The sequence below is a fragment of the Chelmon rostratus genome, chromosome 17 (assembly GCF_017976325.1).
Source record: "Chelmon rostratus isolate fCheRos1 chromosome 17, fCheRos1.pri, whole genome shotgun sequence".
NCBI classification, from domain to species: domain Eukaryota; kingdom Metazoa; phylum Chordata; class Actinopteri; order Chaetodontiformes; family Chaetodontidae; genus Chelmon; species Chelmon rostratus.
Window position 1 is genome coordinate 21,508,997 of NC_055674.1, and position 19,166 is coordinate 21,528,162.

The 19,166-nt window shown below is 41.9% G+C and overlaps 2 protein-coding genes across 2 annotated transcripts; both read right to left on the minus strand.

Annotated features, from left to right (window-relative positions):
• Positions 1 to 39: 39 nt before the first annotated feature.
• LOC121621430 (ferritin, middle subunit) lies at positions 40 to 1,893 on the minus strand. Its single transcript, XM_041957902.1, has 4 exons — positions 1,596 to 1,893; positions 1,119 to 1,265; positions 672 to 797; positions 40 to 563 (listed from the first exon to the last, which is right to left on the minus strand). The coding sequence occupies exons 1-4, from the start codon at positions 1,695 to 1,697 to the stop codon at positions 408 to 410; spliced, it is 531 nt and encodes a 176-aa protein (XP_041813836.1). The 5' UTR covers positions 1,698 to 1,893; the 3' UTR covers positions 40 to 407.
• A 4,774-nt stretch (positions 1,894 to 6,667) lies between these two features.
• On the minus strand, positions 6,668 to 18,984 carry aldh16a1 (aldehyde dehydrogenase 16 family, member A1). Its single transcript, XM_041956846.1, has 17 exons — positions 18,687 to 18,984; positions 16,399 to 16,498; positions 15,659 to 15,785; positions 15,399 to 15,556; positions 15,218 to 15,295; positions 14,920 to 15,107; positions 14,617 to 14,775; positions 14,369 to 14,527; positions 13,258 to 13,414; positions 13,022 to 13,097; positions 12,399 to 12,504; positions 11,495 to 11,631; positions 11,232 to 11,402; positions 9,380 to 9,584; positions 9,030 to 9,215; positions 8,327 to 8,452; positions 6,668 to 8,209 (listed from the first exon to the last, which is right to left on the minus strand). Exons 1-17 carry the CDS (start codon positions 18,774 to 18,776, stop codon positions 8,030 to 8,032), a joined length of 2,403 nt encoding a protein of 800 aa, XP_041812780.1. The 5' UTR covers positions 18,777 to 18,984; the 3' UTR covers positions 6,668 to 8,029.
• Between the last annotated feature and the right edge of the window lie 182 nt (positions 18,985 to 19,166).

Consider the following 19,166-nt stretch of genomic DNA (forward strand, 5'->3'; position numbering starts at 1 on the left):
TATGAACAGTTCATGTAACAGATGAGACAAACCCACATATTCCAGCTCAGAATGTTTATTCAGATTAAGTACAGATCAGAAAGTCACCATCGTTAAAAATGTCACAGGAGGGGAGGCTTACAGGTAAAGAGGCTACAGTCAAAACCATGAAAGCTCGACAGCAGGCAGGCGAGGCAGAAAGCAGTAAAACACTCTGTGGAGGACCATCTCAGCCCGAACCCTCAGAACCAGTACCCATCCTCCTACATGACATTTAAAACTGCGACACCAGAACATATCTACTTCAGATTCAGCAGACTGGATTTAGAGTTACTGTGAATGAACAGCAGGAGTAGAAGGGTGAGTTTAGTTTAAAGCCGGCGTATCATTCAGATTGTAATTTGAGGCTCAACCCTGGAGCTCTGCGTTTAGCTCTTGTCCCCCAGGGTGTGCTTGTCAAACAGGTACTCCGCCATCTTGTTGTTGTGGGCATCCATGCGGGTGAGGTTGGTGATGTAGTCGCCCAGCTTCTTGATGGCCTCCACCTGCTCGTTCAGGTAGTGGCTCTCCAGGAAGTCACACAGCTGAGGACGGGATGAGAACAAATGGTTGTTAAGGAAACATTAAAAACTATAACCAGGACCATTATTTGCAAACCTCTTGGCATTTATAGGCTCTTTACCACAACTTACATGAGGGTCTCCATGATCAGAGGCCAGCTTGTGCAGGTCCAGCAGGGCCTGGTTGACGTTCTTCTCCAGCTGCAGGGCGCACTGCATGGCCTCCAGCCCGCTCCCCCACTCATCACGCTCCGGCTTCTACACAAGAAAACATTCAATTATAGCAGACTGAACACTCATTATATTGAGCCTTGTGTACGCAGGGCACGATATGAGTCACCAGTACTGCACCCTGTCTCACAACAAGCTCAGGGATTAGCTCTGGTATTTGATTACTGGGAAATCATTTAATTCAGGTCTGATTTTGGAAAGCATGATAGTATAGACACTGAACATATTATCCTGCACAACAAAGACAGAATTTCAGAATTGGTTGAAAATGGGAGGGAACAACAAAGCAGGTCAATCCCAGTTCATCTGTACTGTTACAACAGGACCAGTTCTCTGGTCCAGACTGACCTTGACATCCTGGAGGAAGATGCGTCCTCCTCTTTTGTTCTGGAAGGACAGCAGCTTCTCGGCGTGCTCCCTCTCCTCCTCACTGTTCTCCTTGAAGAAGTGGGAGAAGCCTGGGAGGGCCACATCGTCCCGGGAGAAGTAAAAGCCCTGTGGGGGACAGGGGGACACAAACAGTGATTAGGAGACAGCAGCAGTCAGCAGGCAGCTGTCAGGCACATGAGTCATGACTTCCAGTCGGTTTACACAAACACAAGCACGGAGATGGAAGACGATGAGGGTGAGGAAAACAAGCAGCCTAAGCATGACACAGCATTTTTTTTTTCAATCCAGTCAGGTGGGTGGGTGCTGAAACACTCCTTAGATAGCAGCTGGCCAATCACTGATAAACAACCGAGAAATGCAGAAATGGCGAGCTTATAATGAAAAGCTACATTACTTCATTAACTAACAGTGACTTTAACGTGATATTGTTCTCACCATTGAAGTGTAGGTGTAAGAGGCAAACAGCTCCATGTTGACCATCCGGTTGATGGCGGCCTCGCAGTCGCGGTGGTAGTTCTGACGCACTTGGGACTCCATTTTGGCTGGCGTTTCTTGTGCTTTTTCTTATCAAAACAGTACAAAAATAGAGCTTTACGGCGACTTTTTTCAGTAGTGCTCAAGTAGAAAATTGTTGTTCGGTGTCCGGAAGGCAGACGAGTCGAAATAAGAGAAGGACGAAAGGAGAGGTTCCGTTCAAACACTGTTGAAGCAAGAACTCCTCAGGATTTTCCTCCCTGTTGTGAAATGGCAGGAGCGTCGCTCCGTGTTTTTATACTCCATGCGGACCTCGTGATCGACGTGACGTCACTCCGCACATTTCCGCCAATCACTGAGCTCAGGCAGCACATGACCGCGGACGGCTATGACAGGCGATGAAGTTGCATTTTTATTTCCTCCAAATTCACGAGAATCCGTAATCTATGTTCCACTGACTGAGACCGACCTGCAGGCAGCCAGTCACCCACCATGACGAAGCACTTATTGCAGGACACAACACACTGCCTTCATCTGAACTGAAATTCAAACAGAATAAACTACAGAATACTTTTATGTTTGTAAGACATGTGCATAAAAGCAGGTTGTGAAATCGTATAGTTTTATTTTCACATATAAAGACAACATAAAAAACTGTTAAAAGAAAAAGAAAAATGTTGTACACTTTCTGCTACTGCATACCTATTAACTACAATACTCCAGGCCATGTTAAAATAGGAACTGCGTCCAAACTGTCTCATCTCAAAACACATGACACTTGAAAACACAGATGGCAAGGCTGTAAAATAACTTGAGTTTTTTATGGAGATTTTACTGATTTTTGGTCTTGCCTTTTTTATTTTTTCCCCTGTAAACTGTCCGAGCACTGGATTGTTGAGTAACACTCCCCATACACTCAGGTAGCCTGCAGAACTTGGCCGGTCACATTGTAGTCAACTTTAGGCCTATAGAGCTGCTATTATACTGAACTTGTTTCACCTCATAAATACACCACGGCACCTAAAAACTGCTGATAACGTGTTTTCAACCAAGGTGGTTCTTACTGCATTACTCAACACCACAGCACTGTTGCGAGACCGTCTGAACAGCCTGAAAAGTCCTATCACTGCTGAAACAACAAGCTGCTGTATTTACACTATATCTTTGAGCAAAGTTGCAAAGGTGGCAAAGTTTTTAATAAAAGAGCCACAGTCCTGTTGCAATAAAACTCTTTTTATGAAAAAGAGTCTCACTGCCAGGGATGAACTTTTTGGGATAAGGGATTCACTACGTGTTGACTACATGGAGGAAAGGACGAATGAACCTTTCAACAAAAAGACAACATTTGCATTTCATCCCTGTGCATGTGTGAGTTTCCTCCCATAAAGTCTGAACTGACTGTCTGTATCCAGGGTGTCCTCTGCCTCCTGCCAAAATGCATGCTGGGATAGGCTTCAGCCCCCCATGACCATGAACAGGGTGAGCAGTTTAGGAAATAAACGGATGGGACCATTATGGTGAACAAGTCAAGTGTCCTATAAAAGCTCATGTCCACACAATGAAAAGGCTTTGGAGTAAAACATCAACCAACATATTTGATTAATCTGAGGTAAGTGACATTCAGTTAAACCTGAAAAGGACGGGTCAGATTACAGGGCGAACTATACTGTAATCTGTATATTTTGAATTAGTATGGATCTGATTTTAATATAACCTACATGTGTTTGTCCTAATCTAACCTTGGATGTTATGATCAGCTTTGATATTATTGCCTCTATCTGACTATAATAAACTGACGCAGCACTTTGAGCCAGTAGTTTTCCACCTGTACAGCTGTGCTTTGTTTAAAGTGCCGAGCCCAGGTGGACTTAAAGGGCCTTTCAGTCTGAACTCGTGTCATATTCAGCACCTGTGCACATCACAAGGACACTGGTTCTTTTACATAACACTATCCTCTGCGGCCACCGCTTCCTGATACCTCGTTTCCCAACAATTCAATCAAACCTGAACTGTTATCCTGTTGAAGGTAGCTTTTTTTCTGTGGGATTGTCCTGCGTTAGTATGAAATTGCAGCAGTCATGTATCTGCTAAAACTATAGCAAGAACGTTTGCTGTGTTAACTGAACAGAGCTAATGTGCGGATATTAAGCTAATAAAGTTCATCGTCTCAGGTCTTAGAGTGGTTGCTTCCTTAACAAAAACATGTGCACTAGCCACGTCTGCCACTAAGGTAAACACTTGAGCAGGAAAAATATAACCAAGAGCAAAGAAAACATCATGCACCCCTTAAACTAACACAGACTTCACTGAAAATGTATTGCACACAGTAACATGTATTTCAAAGGTGGTTTGTTAATATTTCAATATACTTTTCTCACTTTTGCTGGTAGGCAGCATAGCATCTAGAGATACATTAAGATACATACATTGCAGCCGTCTCTGCATTGTCTTTTAGATGCCTGGCCATGAATGCCTTTATTGTAAATAAATCAGTGAATTTGAGGGCATTTTTGGTGTCTCTCCTGCATTCATCATGGTCCTCCGAGGCACTTTGCTGCCACCCCATCTTACCCATATTCTTTACACAGTACTTTTCAGGAGAGCTTTGGTCTAGAAACACTCATGTGATTGTCGGCTTTAGAGGCAGATGACAATTTTCACTGGAGTAGTACCACTCCTGCATTAAAGAGTTCAGCCTGCATGGAAAAATGTTAGAAGGAGACGTTATTGCATTCGGCCAAATCTGTGACCGTGCTCATACCTACCTCATACATATCTCACACCTCAAGGCTGCTCTGTGAAACAGTGAACACACACAGATAGATGTAAGAAGGATGGGCTGAAGACATGCAGAGATGCATCAGTGTGGTGCGTCTATACTCACTTTATGTGCTACTAATATAAAACTGACTTAGCAATTTAGACAACATCTGTCTTTATTTTGTAGTGTGTAACACAACACAATTTGTCAGTCTTGTGCAGAAGTATCTAGATATCAGGTTCAACTGAAGATTGTGCTGTGTCATTGTTGTGACTCAGCATTCCACAGTTTCGAGGCCATCCTTCCCCTTACTTTGTTCTGTTTCAGTCAGGGTGACAGTAAGAGGGAGGAGTCTTGTGACCAAGGAAATGTCTGACTGGAACCTCAGTGCTGTGCAGGCTGGAACCAGTTTGAGAAAAAAAAAGAAGAACAAGAAAGGGAAAAACAGGAACCAGACTGGACAAGACGGTACAAAAACTGTATGTTTTAACCAAAGTGACCTCAGTCTCATCACTGCCCACGTTTTCCCATGTTTCACTGTATTAATAGTAAAATAAAAAGACTCAAAATGTATTGAAAAAATATCAAGCACATGAACTGTGTGTTTCTTTTCAAACATTTCTCATTAGTTACTGATGTAAAAGTAAAAAACTTTACATTTTGGCATGAAAAATCAAATCTGTCGTTGAAAAAATGTATTGGCACTGAAAAATAAAACAAAAATGTTAAAAATGATTTCATTTTGGTGTTTTTTCATTGTTTCAATGACAATCTTCTGATTTTTTCTGAATGTTTTTCAATGACTGTTTTTTTTTTTTTTTTTTTACCTTAGGTAATGTCAGCTAACGGAGCTATTGTCAGCTATCATAGCTAATGTCAAGTTCTATGTGAAAAACAATGGAAGACAGATACAGGTTTATTTGTGGTGTTGGAGTTCCAGGTGAATTTGTGAAAGCCATAGTCGTGCGTGTGCAGCATCATTTTTATGTGGTATTTAAAATGTGGTCTTAAAATGATTTCTTCCTCCTTTTAGGCCGCTCCAAGCACCGCATTGTACACACCATCAAAATCCAGATGACAGATGGCTTGACTTATCTTAGGCCTGATAGCTGACATTAGCTAAAGTTAGCGATTGTTCCAGCAGATCGCTGCCAGACCACCAGAAGGTCAGTTAAAAGTTAACTTTCAGTTTGGTTTTGGCACAGTGAAACAGACCTGCTTGTGGTTTAGAGGTTCCTGAACTCATGGCTATGGAGTGGACCTCGGGTCCAAAGGAGTGGCAATGCTAAAATGCTTAAGACAGTATGTTTACCATATTCAACCATCTTATTGTAGTGTTAGCATGCTAACATTTGCTAATTAGCACTATAGACATAGTACTGAGGCGCATGGGAATTGCATTCGTTTCGTAGGTATTTGGTCTGAAATCACAGTTGAAGAAAGATCATATAATTACCAACATTAATTCAAAGAAGACAACAGACTGTATAAATTCATTAGATGATCATCTTTTAATTATGGCTTTTAGACAGTGGGGTGCACAGTGTCATTCTCTGGAAACACAGTTTGGAATAGAAAAAATACTTTTTGACTATGTGAACTTGAACATGGAAAAACACTAGATTTCACTGGGAATGTTTGCTCCAAGTGTACTTCCATGACTAAAAGCTACAGTATTGTCATACAGTAATTAAGACATACAGTACAAAACATTGGCATATTTAGAGTGAGTAGAAATGATTTTTGCTGAGTCGTTGACAGACCTCTAAGGCAGATGAGGTTTCAAGTTGTAGAATGAAAAAAAGGGATGCATTTGTAGTACAAAAAATACTAGTTTTACTACAACTGAGATATTTCGTTGAAACAATTATAGATTCCAACATGTCTCTATGACACGATACGTCACTTCCAAATATCTATAGTCTTTTGAATAGTATTTGATGCAGGACTCTGCTACCTGCAGGTCTGCCTGGAAGAACAACTGATGAACCTAGAGTCAAGATGCTTGTAATAAAGCAAGCAGAGGTATGAAGACCAATAGAAGATAGCGGTTGAAAGCCATCTGGTCTTATGTGAATGATTGCAAGAACAGCAGAGCAACAGCAGAAGATGGGGTGAGAAGAGTACCCTACATTGGCTGTCTTTATTGTACAGAAGGAATATGTAATAAACACACTTACAGATCTTTACCTTTTTGGCATATTGACATTTTTGGATACCATTCTAATACATTAGCTATGCTGCATATGACCTTCATCAAAGTATTTTAAAGTTTTTAATAAAAACCTTTCAAATCCGCTGTTTGTTTTAAGAGCTTCATGGTTTGTTGTTTTCTTTTTTTTTTTGCAAAGTTCAACCCAGAGTCTCCAAGGCTTCTCCTGCCATTACCTCAAAATTAAATCTGTTCATGTACTTAACCTCTTACTTTCTCATATGGCTCCAAAGCCTGTTAAATAAATGCTGGCCTTCGCTTCCCTCTGTCCCTGAATGCACCTTTGTTTATTCTAGCAAAAAAAAAAAGGCAGAGTCATGATGCAAAAGCCAATAAAGGCATGAACTTTTGTTTGACAGGATACTGATCTGATTTATAGAAGCATTTTGATCCCTCGGGAGGGAACATTTACATTTTGTTTAGCTGTATTTCAGATAAAAGATAATAGGACAGAGTTTCACACTTCAACTTAATTTTAATGTTGTATATTCATTTACAGGTATTTTAATATGACCTTGGGGCTGATGAAACCCTTTGAAAGCTACTGAAAATACCTGTTAGTGTATGGCTGTACTGCGTAAGTTGATGTGAACATTTCCTTGGTTAGAAGATTTCTTTTTCTTTTGTTGATGTCAGATTGGCATTTTGTCCTGTACTGGCTGCTTAGTGCCACATTGCCGGATGCTTCAGATTATAGACAGTAGATGGTTAATTACTCCAGAAATATTTGGCTATAATATGTGTGAACAAATCACTCACGCACAGGCTTTTCCAAAAATAAGACAAAAATATTGTGGAAAACAATGAAAACATAATAAATCCACTCTGACTCTAACAATCTGCAAAGCCCCTCCCCCAACAGATATTGTCCAATCACAGCCTACCATTACCATACATGGCAGTGATTGCCTTTCCAAAGCCAAAAACATGAACAAAAGTCTAAGAAATTGATTAAACGGTTAGAATTTCAAGCTAACTAGCTTGCTAAATTGTCATGGGTAGCAACGGTGAGTTACTTCCAAAGGCAGGCGTTAGTGTTTCATTAACTAACTGCATTAGTTTGTGGGGTTACAGATTACATTTAATAAAGCCCAGTTCACGTCCAGCACATCCACTGTGTAGTTTCATCACTGTGTGGAAGGTCGTCCTGGATGCTATCAGACTTTAGGGATATCTTTTAGCACCATAGCCATCAAATGCATATTCAATATTATTATTATTATTATTATATTAACAGGGCCCTTATCTTAATATGAATCACATGAATAAGTCGGATGGTGTTTTCAGCCAGGTCACAAATTTCACTGACATCTTATAGTTTTCGTGGTCACAGTTAATTTTTGATCCTTCCTTTTAAATCTACGTCATACAGGTCACAGTTTCACTCTTCAGGCTGATGTCTTTCTCCCTCCCTCTGTTTTCTTATGCAGTAGGAAACCAGACGCTCTTCCACTGGACAGCATTCCTCCACATCTCTTCCAGGAACGAGGAATGAGACTGAGTCCAGTCCTTCCCTCCGTCTTTGCCCTCCTCGTCCTTTTGGCAGAACAGGCGCAGGATTTTCAGAGGGCTGGTGCAGGTGTACTGGAGGTACTGACAGCCCTATGGCAGGAAAACAAAGAGCAGGGATGAAGATGATAATAAGTGGTAGGGCTGGGTGATAAGAGCTCTGTGTTTCCCAACAAAATTTGAGCACTGGTGTATGTGTTTAGTCCTCACCTCAGAGCTGCCCCAGTACCAGATGGCCTTGATGACACTGTGATTAGCCAGAGCCACTGTCAGCTGGTCTCTACCTCCTGTAATGATATTTACCAAACCTGATGGCACGTCTGAAGACTGGAGCACCTGAGGAGGAAGAAAAGGGACTATAAAAATAAAACTGTCTTTTACAGATACATAGACAGGAGCTCAGTGGCAGTAGTGACATATCTGATGTAGCTGTTTTGACTATGGTGTACCTCAGGAGCTTGTTCTTGCCCCCATGTTTTTTTTTTTTTATCTATGTTAGCATTGCATTTTTAATTTTCACTCTAATATATTTTTCCACCTCTATGCAGATGACAATCAGCTGTACTTGTCTTGTCTGTCAAACCTCATGTCAACAAATTTCTAGAAGATGTGCTAAAGAAATGTCAATTTATTTGTATTTTTCCATCCACTTCTGTTAAGCTATTATTATGAGCTGGCTCATCAAAATAAACACGTGGTAGAGATAATTCTCCAGTTGGCTCAATAAACCACCTCAGGATTCATTCGCTAAGCCTGTTTCCATTGCAGTTTGTCGTCTTATGTTTTTATCAGTGTGTTGTGTTTTATTTACACAAACTTTTCCATCTCAGCCAAGCATACTTGAAAAGTGCAGATACCTTCCTCCCCCCTGAACCAACTTGCTACAAAGCCCATTCAACACCATAACATCTACCTGAATGAATGCCAAGGCTGGCAGTGGATACTTCTGACTGGGGACCATGATGACAGCATTGCCAGTGGCGATGGCTGCCCCAAGAAGTGTAACCATAGAGAGGAGGGGATTCTTGTCAGGCAGGACGACCCCCACGACTCCCAGGGCTTCAGGGAGGGAGAGAGCGGAGCCAGACTGTGGCACAGGCTGAAAGAGACAAACACAACAAGATATAAATACAGTTTATAGATCATCAAATGCTACCAGTCTTCCTGACAATAATCCGTTTTGCCCATTTGGAGAAATGCTTTTTATACACTTTGTATTATATATATATATATATGTGTGTGTGTATAAAGGAAAAGCCTCACCGGAGCTCCCCCTTGGATTTTGTCACAGTAAGCTGCCCAATCACTGAGCCTGCTGATGCTGAGCTCCAGCTCCTTCTCAGCCTCGTCCATTGTAACACCAGTCTGAGCATTGATTGACACAGCTATGTCCCGCCTCTTGGCCTCCAGGCCCTTGGCCAGAGAGTAGAGCGACTGAGCGCGGGCAGACGGACTCTTTTTCATCCAGCTAGAGAAGGAAGAGGATGTTAAAAGACATGAAGTTATTATGAAAAGGCTTGGTGCCAACACTGACATGATATTCTGTATGTTTCTTATTTGCATTGTTTTGGTGAAAATATATAGACTGATGATGGTGGTTAAAAACTTAAAATCTGAATGTCCTGCAGGAAAACCATCATGCACTGTTCTTTAAATGGGCAATATGCATCCACAAGAAGAGCTGTCTGTTTACCAGATTTCAGGATCATCAAACTCTTATCAACTTTGTTGATAAGACTGTGCATGACTCAGCAAATTTGTGTCAACTTGGACTTTGACAGGTGATAAACACACACAGCTCGCTGAAATACCTTCCATATCGTATACATGTGTGTCCTTATGAGACTCTGACAGCCTGCATAAATGTCTTTTATGACAGGAAAATTTCACCTCTAAAGGATTTAAAGCTCTGTTTAGCCTTAAGAGTAGGTGTTAAATGTTAACTAGGGACAGCAGAGCGTTTCAGCCTGAGACAAACTGAAGAATTGCACATTGATGGTCTGTGACAGCACTGAATGAAACTGTGGGACAAAGGCAACATTTCACACTCTCATGTAAATCTTTTTGAGGATGCTGAATTTAGTGAGCAATCCATGAGTTGGACAGAGACATGCTATCTTTGGGCTTGGTTTTGGTGAGGCCCTTGGCATATTAGCATTGTGGCGAAAATGATTATGAATGAAGGGACACTAATCCAGATGGATTGGTTGAATATTGGAGCTGATACTGACCTAAGTGGATGGAAGCGATCCACATTAAATACAGTTTCCTGTTATGCTCGGTTTAGTTAGAGTGGTGAGCTTATTATGCAAATGCATTAAACACATTTTAATGTGAAGGCAGTGGCAGGCCTTTACAAACAGAGCTGGCATTGTCAATAATGAAGGAGCAATCGGAAAGCCTCAGGGATGGAGATGTTAAAGGAAGGCATTAATATCAGCCCCAACTAGAAGTAGGAATGAGAATGTCACTGATGGAGGATCAAGAAAGAATCTGATTAGTAGGATTAGATTGGGACATACTAGCACAACAGCTGGTGGAGATGATGCCCTGCCCGGTTGAACAACACACAGTTTAAGAAAACTTAGGCTTTAACTAAAATCTGCAAGAGTATGCCTAAAAAGGACGAACTCGTAGTTGAGAACTGGTGCGTAGCTACTGTCACACAGAGGTTTACAGATTTTACATTTGGGAAAAAATCAGGGTGGTGTATACGAAGTTATAATAGAGGGTGGCACACATACAGGGTCAAGGTCCAAAGTATTTTCAGATAAAGAATTCAGGGTGAATTTCATTTCCTGTGGATACCTGTGCCTTTATCACTTTGATATAAATTCCTTTGGTTTGTTTGGTTTTAAGTGACTTGGGTATCATCAAGGTGCACTGGTTTCACTTTGTAACTAAGCAATTTAATTTCTATACCTGTATAATTCATTTCATTTTATTCATTTAGTTCTACTTATTTACTGTTATATTATTTATCAGGCAGTTTATCATTTTCTTTTGACGCCACAGTCAGCTTTGAAAACAACATGCACTTCTTTGTGTGTTTTGGCTGGACTTTGTTAGCCATACTTGCAATAGTTTGTGTATATTTGTGCAGCAAAGCTCTCACCCAGGCTGGACTTTGACCGCAGCCTCCACAGCGTTACGGACGTCTTTCCTGCCGCCATCGGGACAATAGGCTAACACACGGCTGCCCCCTGGGGACTGCACAGCCACACTGCAGCCAGATGCTGATTTGCCGGCCTTACCGCCGACAAACTGAGGGTAGGACTGTGGAGCACTGAGGGGAGAAGAGGGAGGAAGGGAGAGATACATGTGAACTTGTGATCCTTAAAAATATCACTTTAAGTAAAAAGAGCATTATAAACCCACCTGGCAGGGTTTGAATCATCAGGAATGAGAGCTGGGGATGCTGCAGTTCCAAACTTTGAGTAGTCCATGGAGACAGGGGAAGAGCGAGGTAGAAGAGGAGAGGAGGAAGAAGGCGGGCGTAGAAACTGGTACAGACCCTGAAGAAAGCAGAGGGGAGGTCATCATTCAGCACAAGACTTTGCATAGTGGTTAGAAAGACTGTTCTGTTATGTTTGATCCCTACGGTGGCTGGCATGTATGGAGCCCCGAAACTGACAAAATGTAGCAAAGGATCATCAGCCAAGTGAAAAATCTAACTGTATACAATAAAAATATATATTATGTTTATTTAATCTAAAAGAAATAAATAATTAGAATGGAGTGTGAAAAGAAACAGCTTCATATTTTTCCTTTAACCTCTGATCAGTAGGTTTAAAGAGGTGAACAGATTTTATTATTTTCCTTAACACCAAACAGTAGACAAAATAAATGAAAACTTGAAAACAAGTATACGAAGATAAACAGAAGAGTGAAATATGTGTGTGTGTGTGTGTTTAATGTTGCATTCATGTTATATTGTTCAGACTGTAATTATGAGTGACTGACAAACGTTCATGTCAGCATTCTAGTTGGAATTCTGAGTCAGACAGCATCGACATCTCAGCTTAGTGAAAAGAACTACTGAGTGTCAACAAACCACGAGCAAGACACCACAGAGCCACCACAGCTACATCCAAATAAAATACAGGATTAACACTTGTACAATCAATTTAAAAGGAGCTGTACAGATATATGTTGTTTGTATCATTTGTTAACAAACGTACGTAAACTGCACTAAATATTCTACTACAGCTTAGTCCGTTTTGGGGCTCCACAGCAGTCTCCTGTTCAAGTGTTAACTGTGTGATAAACGACAGAAACCCACCTCCTGTCCTCCGTCAGTGCAGGTGCCGCTGTCTTTGTGACCAGAGACCGGCAGACAGGGGTCAGACACAGAGTGGGAGTTCACCCACACCGAGCCAACTGACAGACTGAGGACAGAGGAGGAGGAAGGAAATATCAGCAAGGAGTAACAGACCCTTTGCACAACAGACAACAACACACAGGTGTAAATAATACAATTAACAATGGCTCCATTCCATTAAGTAGCCCAGCAAGCTCTGCACAGCATCAGAGCCTGGAGCTGGCTCATCTAAATGGAATGCAGACACCATTCATGTTATTGATTCCACATGTTGTCTTTCTTTGACATGTCAAAATGTCTGATGTCTTAGTCTTAGTAAGTAATAATAGCAATGTAAATACAGCATCATTTTGTGTTGCCTGTGAAAACATCATGGGAGAGAAACACTAGAAGTAGAAGGAGGAGGCAAGTCAGAAAGGAGAGATGAGAAAATAACATGATTTGGAAGCAGACAGGCAAAGTGACTGAACAGGCAAAATGACTGAACAGGCAAAGGCAAAAGTAATGAAAGACAAAAACCAAATAAAAGGAGGGAAAGAAGAGGAAACTGAAAAGAAGACATGTATGAGTGTTTGAATGTGTACCTCTTAGCTGTCTCCAGAGCCAAGGTGAGGTCTTCAGTCCAGATGGAGGCTGCCTGGCCATGAGGACTGTGGTTTCCTGTATAAAGCAGAGACTCTTAACGTGACTCAAAATTCAAAGTCCTCTGAAACCTGTTTTATGTGACAGAAAAACTCATGAATCATATCTTTAACAAGTGTCCCACAAAACATCTAAAAACTGAAAATGAACTTCCAGCATTGGAAGAGAACAGCCTTACCCAGGGTCACTGCTTCTGTGTGGCTTCTGAAGGTCATGAGAGGCAGCAGTGGTCCAGGTGAGGGGCTGACCACAAATGGAGAGGAGGGGGCTGCCCCGCAGAGCACCGTGGGAGGGTACTGGGCACCCGAAGGGGGGGCGGCGCAGGACTGAACCAACTGGGGACCAGAGAGAAAAATCAACAAGAAACACCTATAGGCTTCAGCTCATAATTAGCTTTAAACTTTTTGTCTTTGCACATGTGTAATAATTTGTCTGCTTTCTCTTGTCCCCCCACGACAATTTGCCAACGCACATAATAATAATCATCCACATAGTGAATACTGCTGTAGTATCATCATATAAACTTGTACCAGTAGCTAAAGCATTTTAGCCACCAAACTACTGCTAACAAAGTCAGATAACTAACGCTATTAATAGCATTTTGTATTTGAGATTATGAGAAAAGAGACATTAAATCACACATGTCTACAAAATATTAAGGATAATGTTATGAAGTCCAAGACATTTCCACTGTTGTCCCACAAAGAGACTTAAAGCTGAAGATAACCTTATTATGACAGAAGCATGACATCTGTGACCCTCTATATAGCGTGAGATAGATTGTTAGCGTTAGCTTAACTGTTTAGCTACCGTTACGGGAGTTCATACAGTGATACTACAGCAGCAACACATGCTGTAGATGATTAACATTATGTGCACTGACTGGTGGAGTTTTAGGAGGAAAGTTAGCTTCAAATAATTAACTAGCCAAACAGTTTTCTAAATTAGTCTCCTACTGTTGAACACACACACGCACACTCTGCAGTCTAAGACTTATTTCCATCATAGTCCTTGATTGGAAGATTGATTGATTGAAAACAGTGGTCACAGGTCTACCTGGCTGAAATCCATCATTGTGGTTTGTATAATAATGCTTATGACTCCATCCACCCGATGTCCAAATATTAGATATTAAAAGTATTTTAACTTTTAAAAGAAAAATTGAATTCCAGTCATGTTGGTTTCCATCAGCTAAGTTATAGCCATAGTGTGAACTCCCTCTACTGTCATTCACTCATTTTGAACGTCACTGCGGCTGAGCACAGCTTTTCTCCGTGGTTCTCGCTAACCGTGGCCCCCTGCTGTTGAGCTTCCCGTACTGCAGCATCCACCAGGACCCTGTCTCCATCACTGTGCAGCGCCACACACTTCATGCCCGCCATCCGGAGCTTGAGACGGGCCACAACACTGTCCAGCACACTCTCCTGCACGCACAACACCCAGTGGACCTGAGGGGAGAGAGGAGAGGGCTGCTAGAGCGGAGGTGGTCTGACGGGATGGCATGAGAGACGCTCTCACACTTATTTCTGTAAATCACCTCTCTCTTCTTCTTGAAGGCAGTCTCTATCACTCCATCCACCGCGCTGTCGATGTCGGCCGACTCAAAGATGATAAAGGGGCACGTAGCGCCGATGCAGGGGGAGACAGAAACGGGAACCCCCATTCCTGCTGTGGCTTTACACAGCATCACCCCATCCTGAAGGAGGAGACAAACACTGTTGTATAGATTTAAGAAGTTTTGGTAACATTAACAACAGTATTTGAAGCTTTATAACAAATGTATAGGGAGGCTCTCAACTTTCTGATTAAGAATGCAACACCAATTTTCTCACACCCCCACCTGCTTGTTGCCGCTGTAGGTGACGTAGCTGATGCTGGGGCTCTGTGCCACTTTGGCACCCAGTGACACGTCACTTCCTGTTAAAACATTAAGAGCCCCGGCAGGGAGTCCTGCCCCCATAAAGAGTTGAGCCAATAGGAGCGCTGGAGGGCCGCTGCTCCGACCAGGGACAACAATGACAGAGTTGCCTAGAAGAAAGCAGGATTCAGTTAGAACTCACAACACCTTTTGAGTGGTGTGTGTGTGTGTGTGTGTGTGTGTGTGTGTGTGTGTGTGTGTGTGTGTGTGTGTGTGCTACCCATGGCCAGTGCTGGTAGGACTTTGAGCATAAGGGAATAGAGAGAGCAGTCATCAGAGACAACTACTGCCACCACACCTGGAAAACAGGAAAAACAAACAAATAAAATTCAACAAATATTCTACTGAAAATAGGTTTTTAAAGCAAATGCTCCTTCGTAAACTCCCCACTTTAGCCTCACCCAATGGGGTCCAGTTGGTGATGAGAGTGTCTCTGAGCTGAGCCCAGCTGCTGTAGTACTGCAGCAGTCTGACGAGGGTGGAGGGCGAGCAGGAGGCCCCACACAGCTCACATAGCTCCGACACACACTGTCCGTGCTGCCCGAGAACGCTCACCAACCTGTTAGAGGAGGACAGGCAACCCGGACATTCACCTCCACGTTAGGACAGCGGTTGAAACAGTCGGTCCTGAGGTTCCTCACATGTGTTGGGTTTGTTGTACCTGAGCAGCACTTTGGCCCTCTGGTAGCAGGTCAGGCCACTCCAGGCCTTGTGTCCACTAACAGCAGAGGAGGCACACTGGGAAACGTCGTCCTCCACAGCGCACACTGTGCTGCACACATTACCACCTGGAGTCAAGAGGAGTGACAAAAACATGCATGTGTCACTTTCTTCATCCCATTTCATTCAAAGAAATATCATTCATGAAGCTACGCCCAGACTCATGCAAGCTGCCTCACTGCGGTGACAAGTTTCAGTCAAGTCTGTCCACACAAACATGATACACATATTTTTAGATTAAGTGTGACTAACACTTCCCAAGGATAGAGTATCTCCATCCACTGAGGATAAACACTCATCAAATCATCTTAGAAATCGTAGAAAAAAGACATCCCTTTAAAACTTGCTTGAGAATCTTCCTGTTTATAAGCTTTCTTTAGTCTCTCTTTAGTAATCCAGTGTTAAGTTGTCTGCACATCCATGTTACACTGCAACAGGAACTGGTAATAGCAAATTTGGCACACCTTAAATGATGCCAAATGTAAATAAATGTAGCATGCTGACACTCTAATACAAAGGTTGACAATGTCAAACACACAGAATATAAAATGTAGCACTTTCTGTGTTTTACAGTCAAACTGTATTAATGATCTGCCATTTAAGATGCTGTCAGGAAGTTTTGACTTCTACCAAATGAGCTCACTATAAGCTGCACAAGCTGCCCATGTAATCCGCTCTTACCTTTAGAATCGGCCAGGGAGCAACTCTGTCTGTCTGCAGGACAGACAAACTTGCCATCGACGAACAGACCCAGGGAACGGGCATGGTGATCCAGCCAGGCCTGATGGAGGAGAAAATAACTGTCAATATGGACAAAGCCTGAAACCGTCTCTGACGCTGGCATGTGGTTGCAGGGGGTTTGGCTATGACTAAGTAGTCTTGGGTGATCTGATGAAGAGTAGGCAGCTCTGAATACAGCTTCAAGAACATCCAAAATGCATTTAAAGACATTAAGACCTGCTCAAATCATGAGGTGGTCAGGAAGGCATGCATCTACAGTGCCAAGGCCAAGGTTCCTACAAAATTTGATTTTCATTTTTTCACCACATTAAAACAAAACCGAGGCAACATTTACATTAATTACATTTTATTGTATGTTTCCAAACATCCAAAAGAAAGATATAAGAAAAAACATTTTAAGACCCTGTGTAATATGCAGTAATGCAGCAAAAACAACAACAACAACAAAAAACACTGATGATATGACAGCTCACCAGTTGTCAAAGTAACATGACACACTTTGCGACAAGTGAGTTTTTTCGGGTACACAACAGTCAGAAATACAACTCTAATTTATGTATGTATGTAAACGATGTAAACGGAGCTCAAAGAAATGCTGATAAATCTCAACACAGTTCAAAATGACCCAGATGAGCTCATTTTACTTCTCAACAAAAGAACAACACATTTAACTAATTAGCACAGACGGGTGCCATGAAAAACAAAAAAGGATCCCAAAAAAGTTTGTGATCAGCTGCACAGCTGATCCGATGCTGACGTTGGATATCAGTCCAGTGCTGCCTCAAACACTTCTTCTTCACTTTCTTCACAAAGAAATCTGATTCCTCTTTATTTTAATATTTTGTTGTTGTTTTTTTTACCAAGTTACTTGTTTATACCACTTGTGTGAACTGTGATTTCATTTATCAGGTTTGTTTGGAACAGTTTGAGACTCTATAATTTAATAACCCAGTGCTGGTGCACACTTGTAATTATTGTAATAATGAATAACAATTCAGTAAATGTATATCTATGCATTTCTTTTACATGTTTTATAAAGATAGGAAAGCAGTGTTTAAGGCAAGCGTGATGTTGCCTTGCACATTAAAGAGTGACCAGTCTCTTCCACACATTAAACACTGGTATTGGATCAGTACTCGTATCAGCAGATATCCAAATTCAGGTATTGGGATGGAATCGGAACTGAAAATAGCCATCGGTGCGTCCCTGATGTCAAAAAGCCAAATTCACACGTGGAAAGGTGTATCTGAAATGCTGACATTTTCAAAGTAACAACTGTCTTTTTGTGTATGAGACAACAGGAATGCATAAAACTGGTCACCATGCTTTCAGATTCAGAGAATTCCACTTTGAACTAGGCTTGTTAAAATGAACAACAATGAAAACCTCTTAATGCCTCTGAATGAGGCTGATCTGACACTGAACATGGGACATACCCAAACCTATGCTCACATTTTATTGGTCAGGAAGACACCACCTCTGATGGACAGTGACCAATACAAGTCGGGTAGACCAGGCGAGTGTGTCAACTATTTACAGACAGAGGACCAAAGTACAGATCTGACCTTTTCACTGTCCACCAAGCTCATCTTCAGGTGGCACCAAACTGAAGCAGCTCTGATATCGCATTGTAATATTGCAAATGTTATGTCCTTATTTCAGTCTCTTGTTACAGCAGAAAGGCAGACTACAGGGATGAAGTTGGCTGTAGAACAACGTTGGAGGAGTTTCACCACTCCCAAGACACTATGACAACACATTTAGTCACAGTACTGGGCTATCTGAACATTTTTCTGACCCCTAAACAACATAGATCAACATTACCTGACCAAGTCTTATACTGAACACTCGCGTACAGCAGTGATCTGACTCTGATCTGACTCTGAGGGATGGATGATCCTGATTCAACTCTTAAAAATCAGCGGGTGAGATTTCACTGAGGTGGAAATGTGTGTCCAAACATCTGGCTTCACCCTTGACATTTCATACTAATGTTGCTATAGCGGCAGCATACAGTCTAAGTCACATGTTTGTCTTGTGAGTTACAGTCAGCTAACAGTTAACAGTTAATGAACTTCGCATGGCTCATAAGAGCGACATGCTAACTCTGTTGAGTAGTAAAACAAGCTAACATTTGCCACTACGCAGCAAAAATATATTGTTTAACGCCAGCCACAGCCGTCGTATCTCTTACTCTGTAATGAGTTAATTTAGGCTGGTAACTTTACCTGTGCAGTGGCATAGGTGGAAGTTGCCGCTGGTCCGTACTCCATGCTTTGAAAAATATCGTGCACTGTCTTGATGGTGCTACCAGCCATAATAGTTACAAGTCAGAGAGGAAACAAATCTCCCCAGCGCCGCGTATTCGTGGTTGAGTGGCGTTCAGGATGTCAGTCGTAACTTTGAAGCCTGTAAGATGGTATCTGGTAGACAGTAAAGCGTTAAGGCTGGCAGGAAGATCCCACTCCACGTCAAAAGCAACGTGCTAGCTTCCCTCCCACCAGAAAACCGTGATACCTGCGCCGTAGACACGAGTCCGCGAAGCTAACTTGTTCTACGAGGAGCAAGAGGTTTCACTCCTACTTACTTCCGGTGTTGTTTCCGGTTTCTAAGGGTTCGTTTATGAGACCGAATTTAAGCAAAAAACGTAATGTTTACTGTTTTTGTAAGCTATCGACAGACATTATGGATATATTTTAAATTTCGAT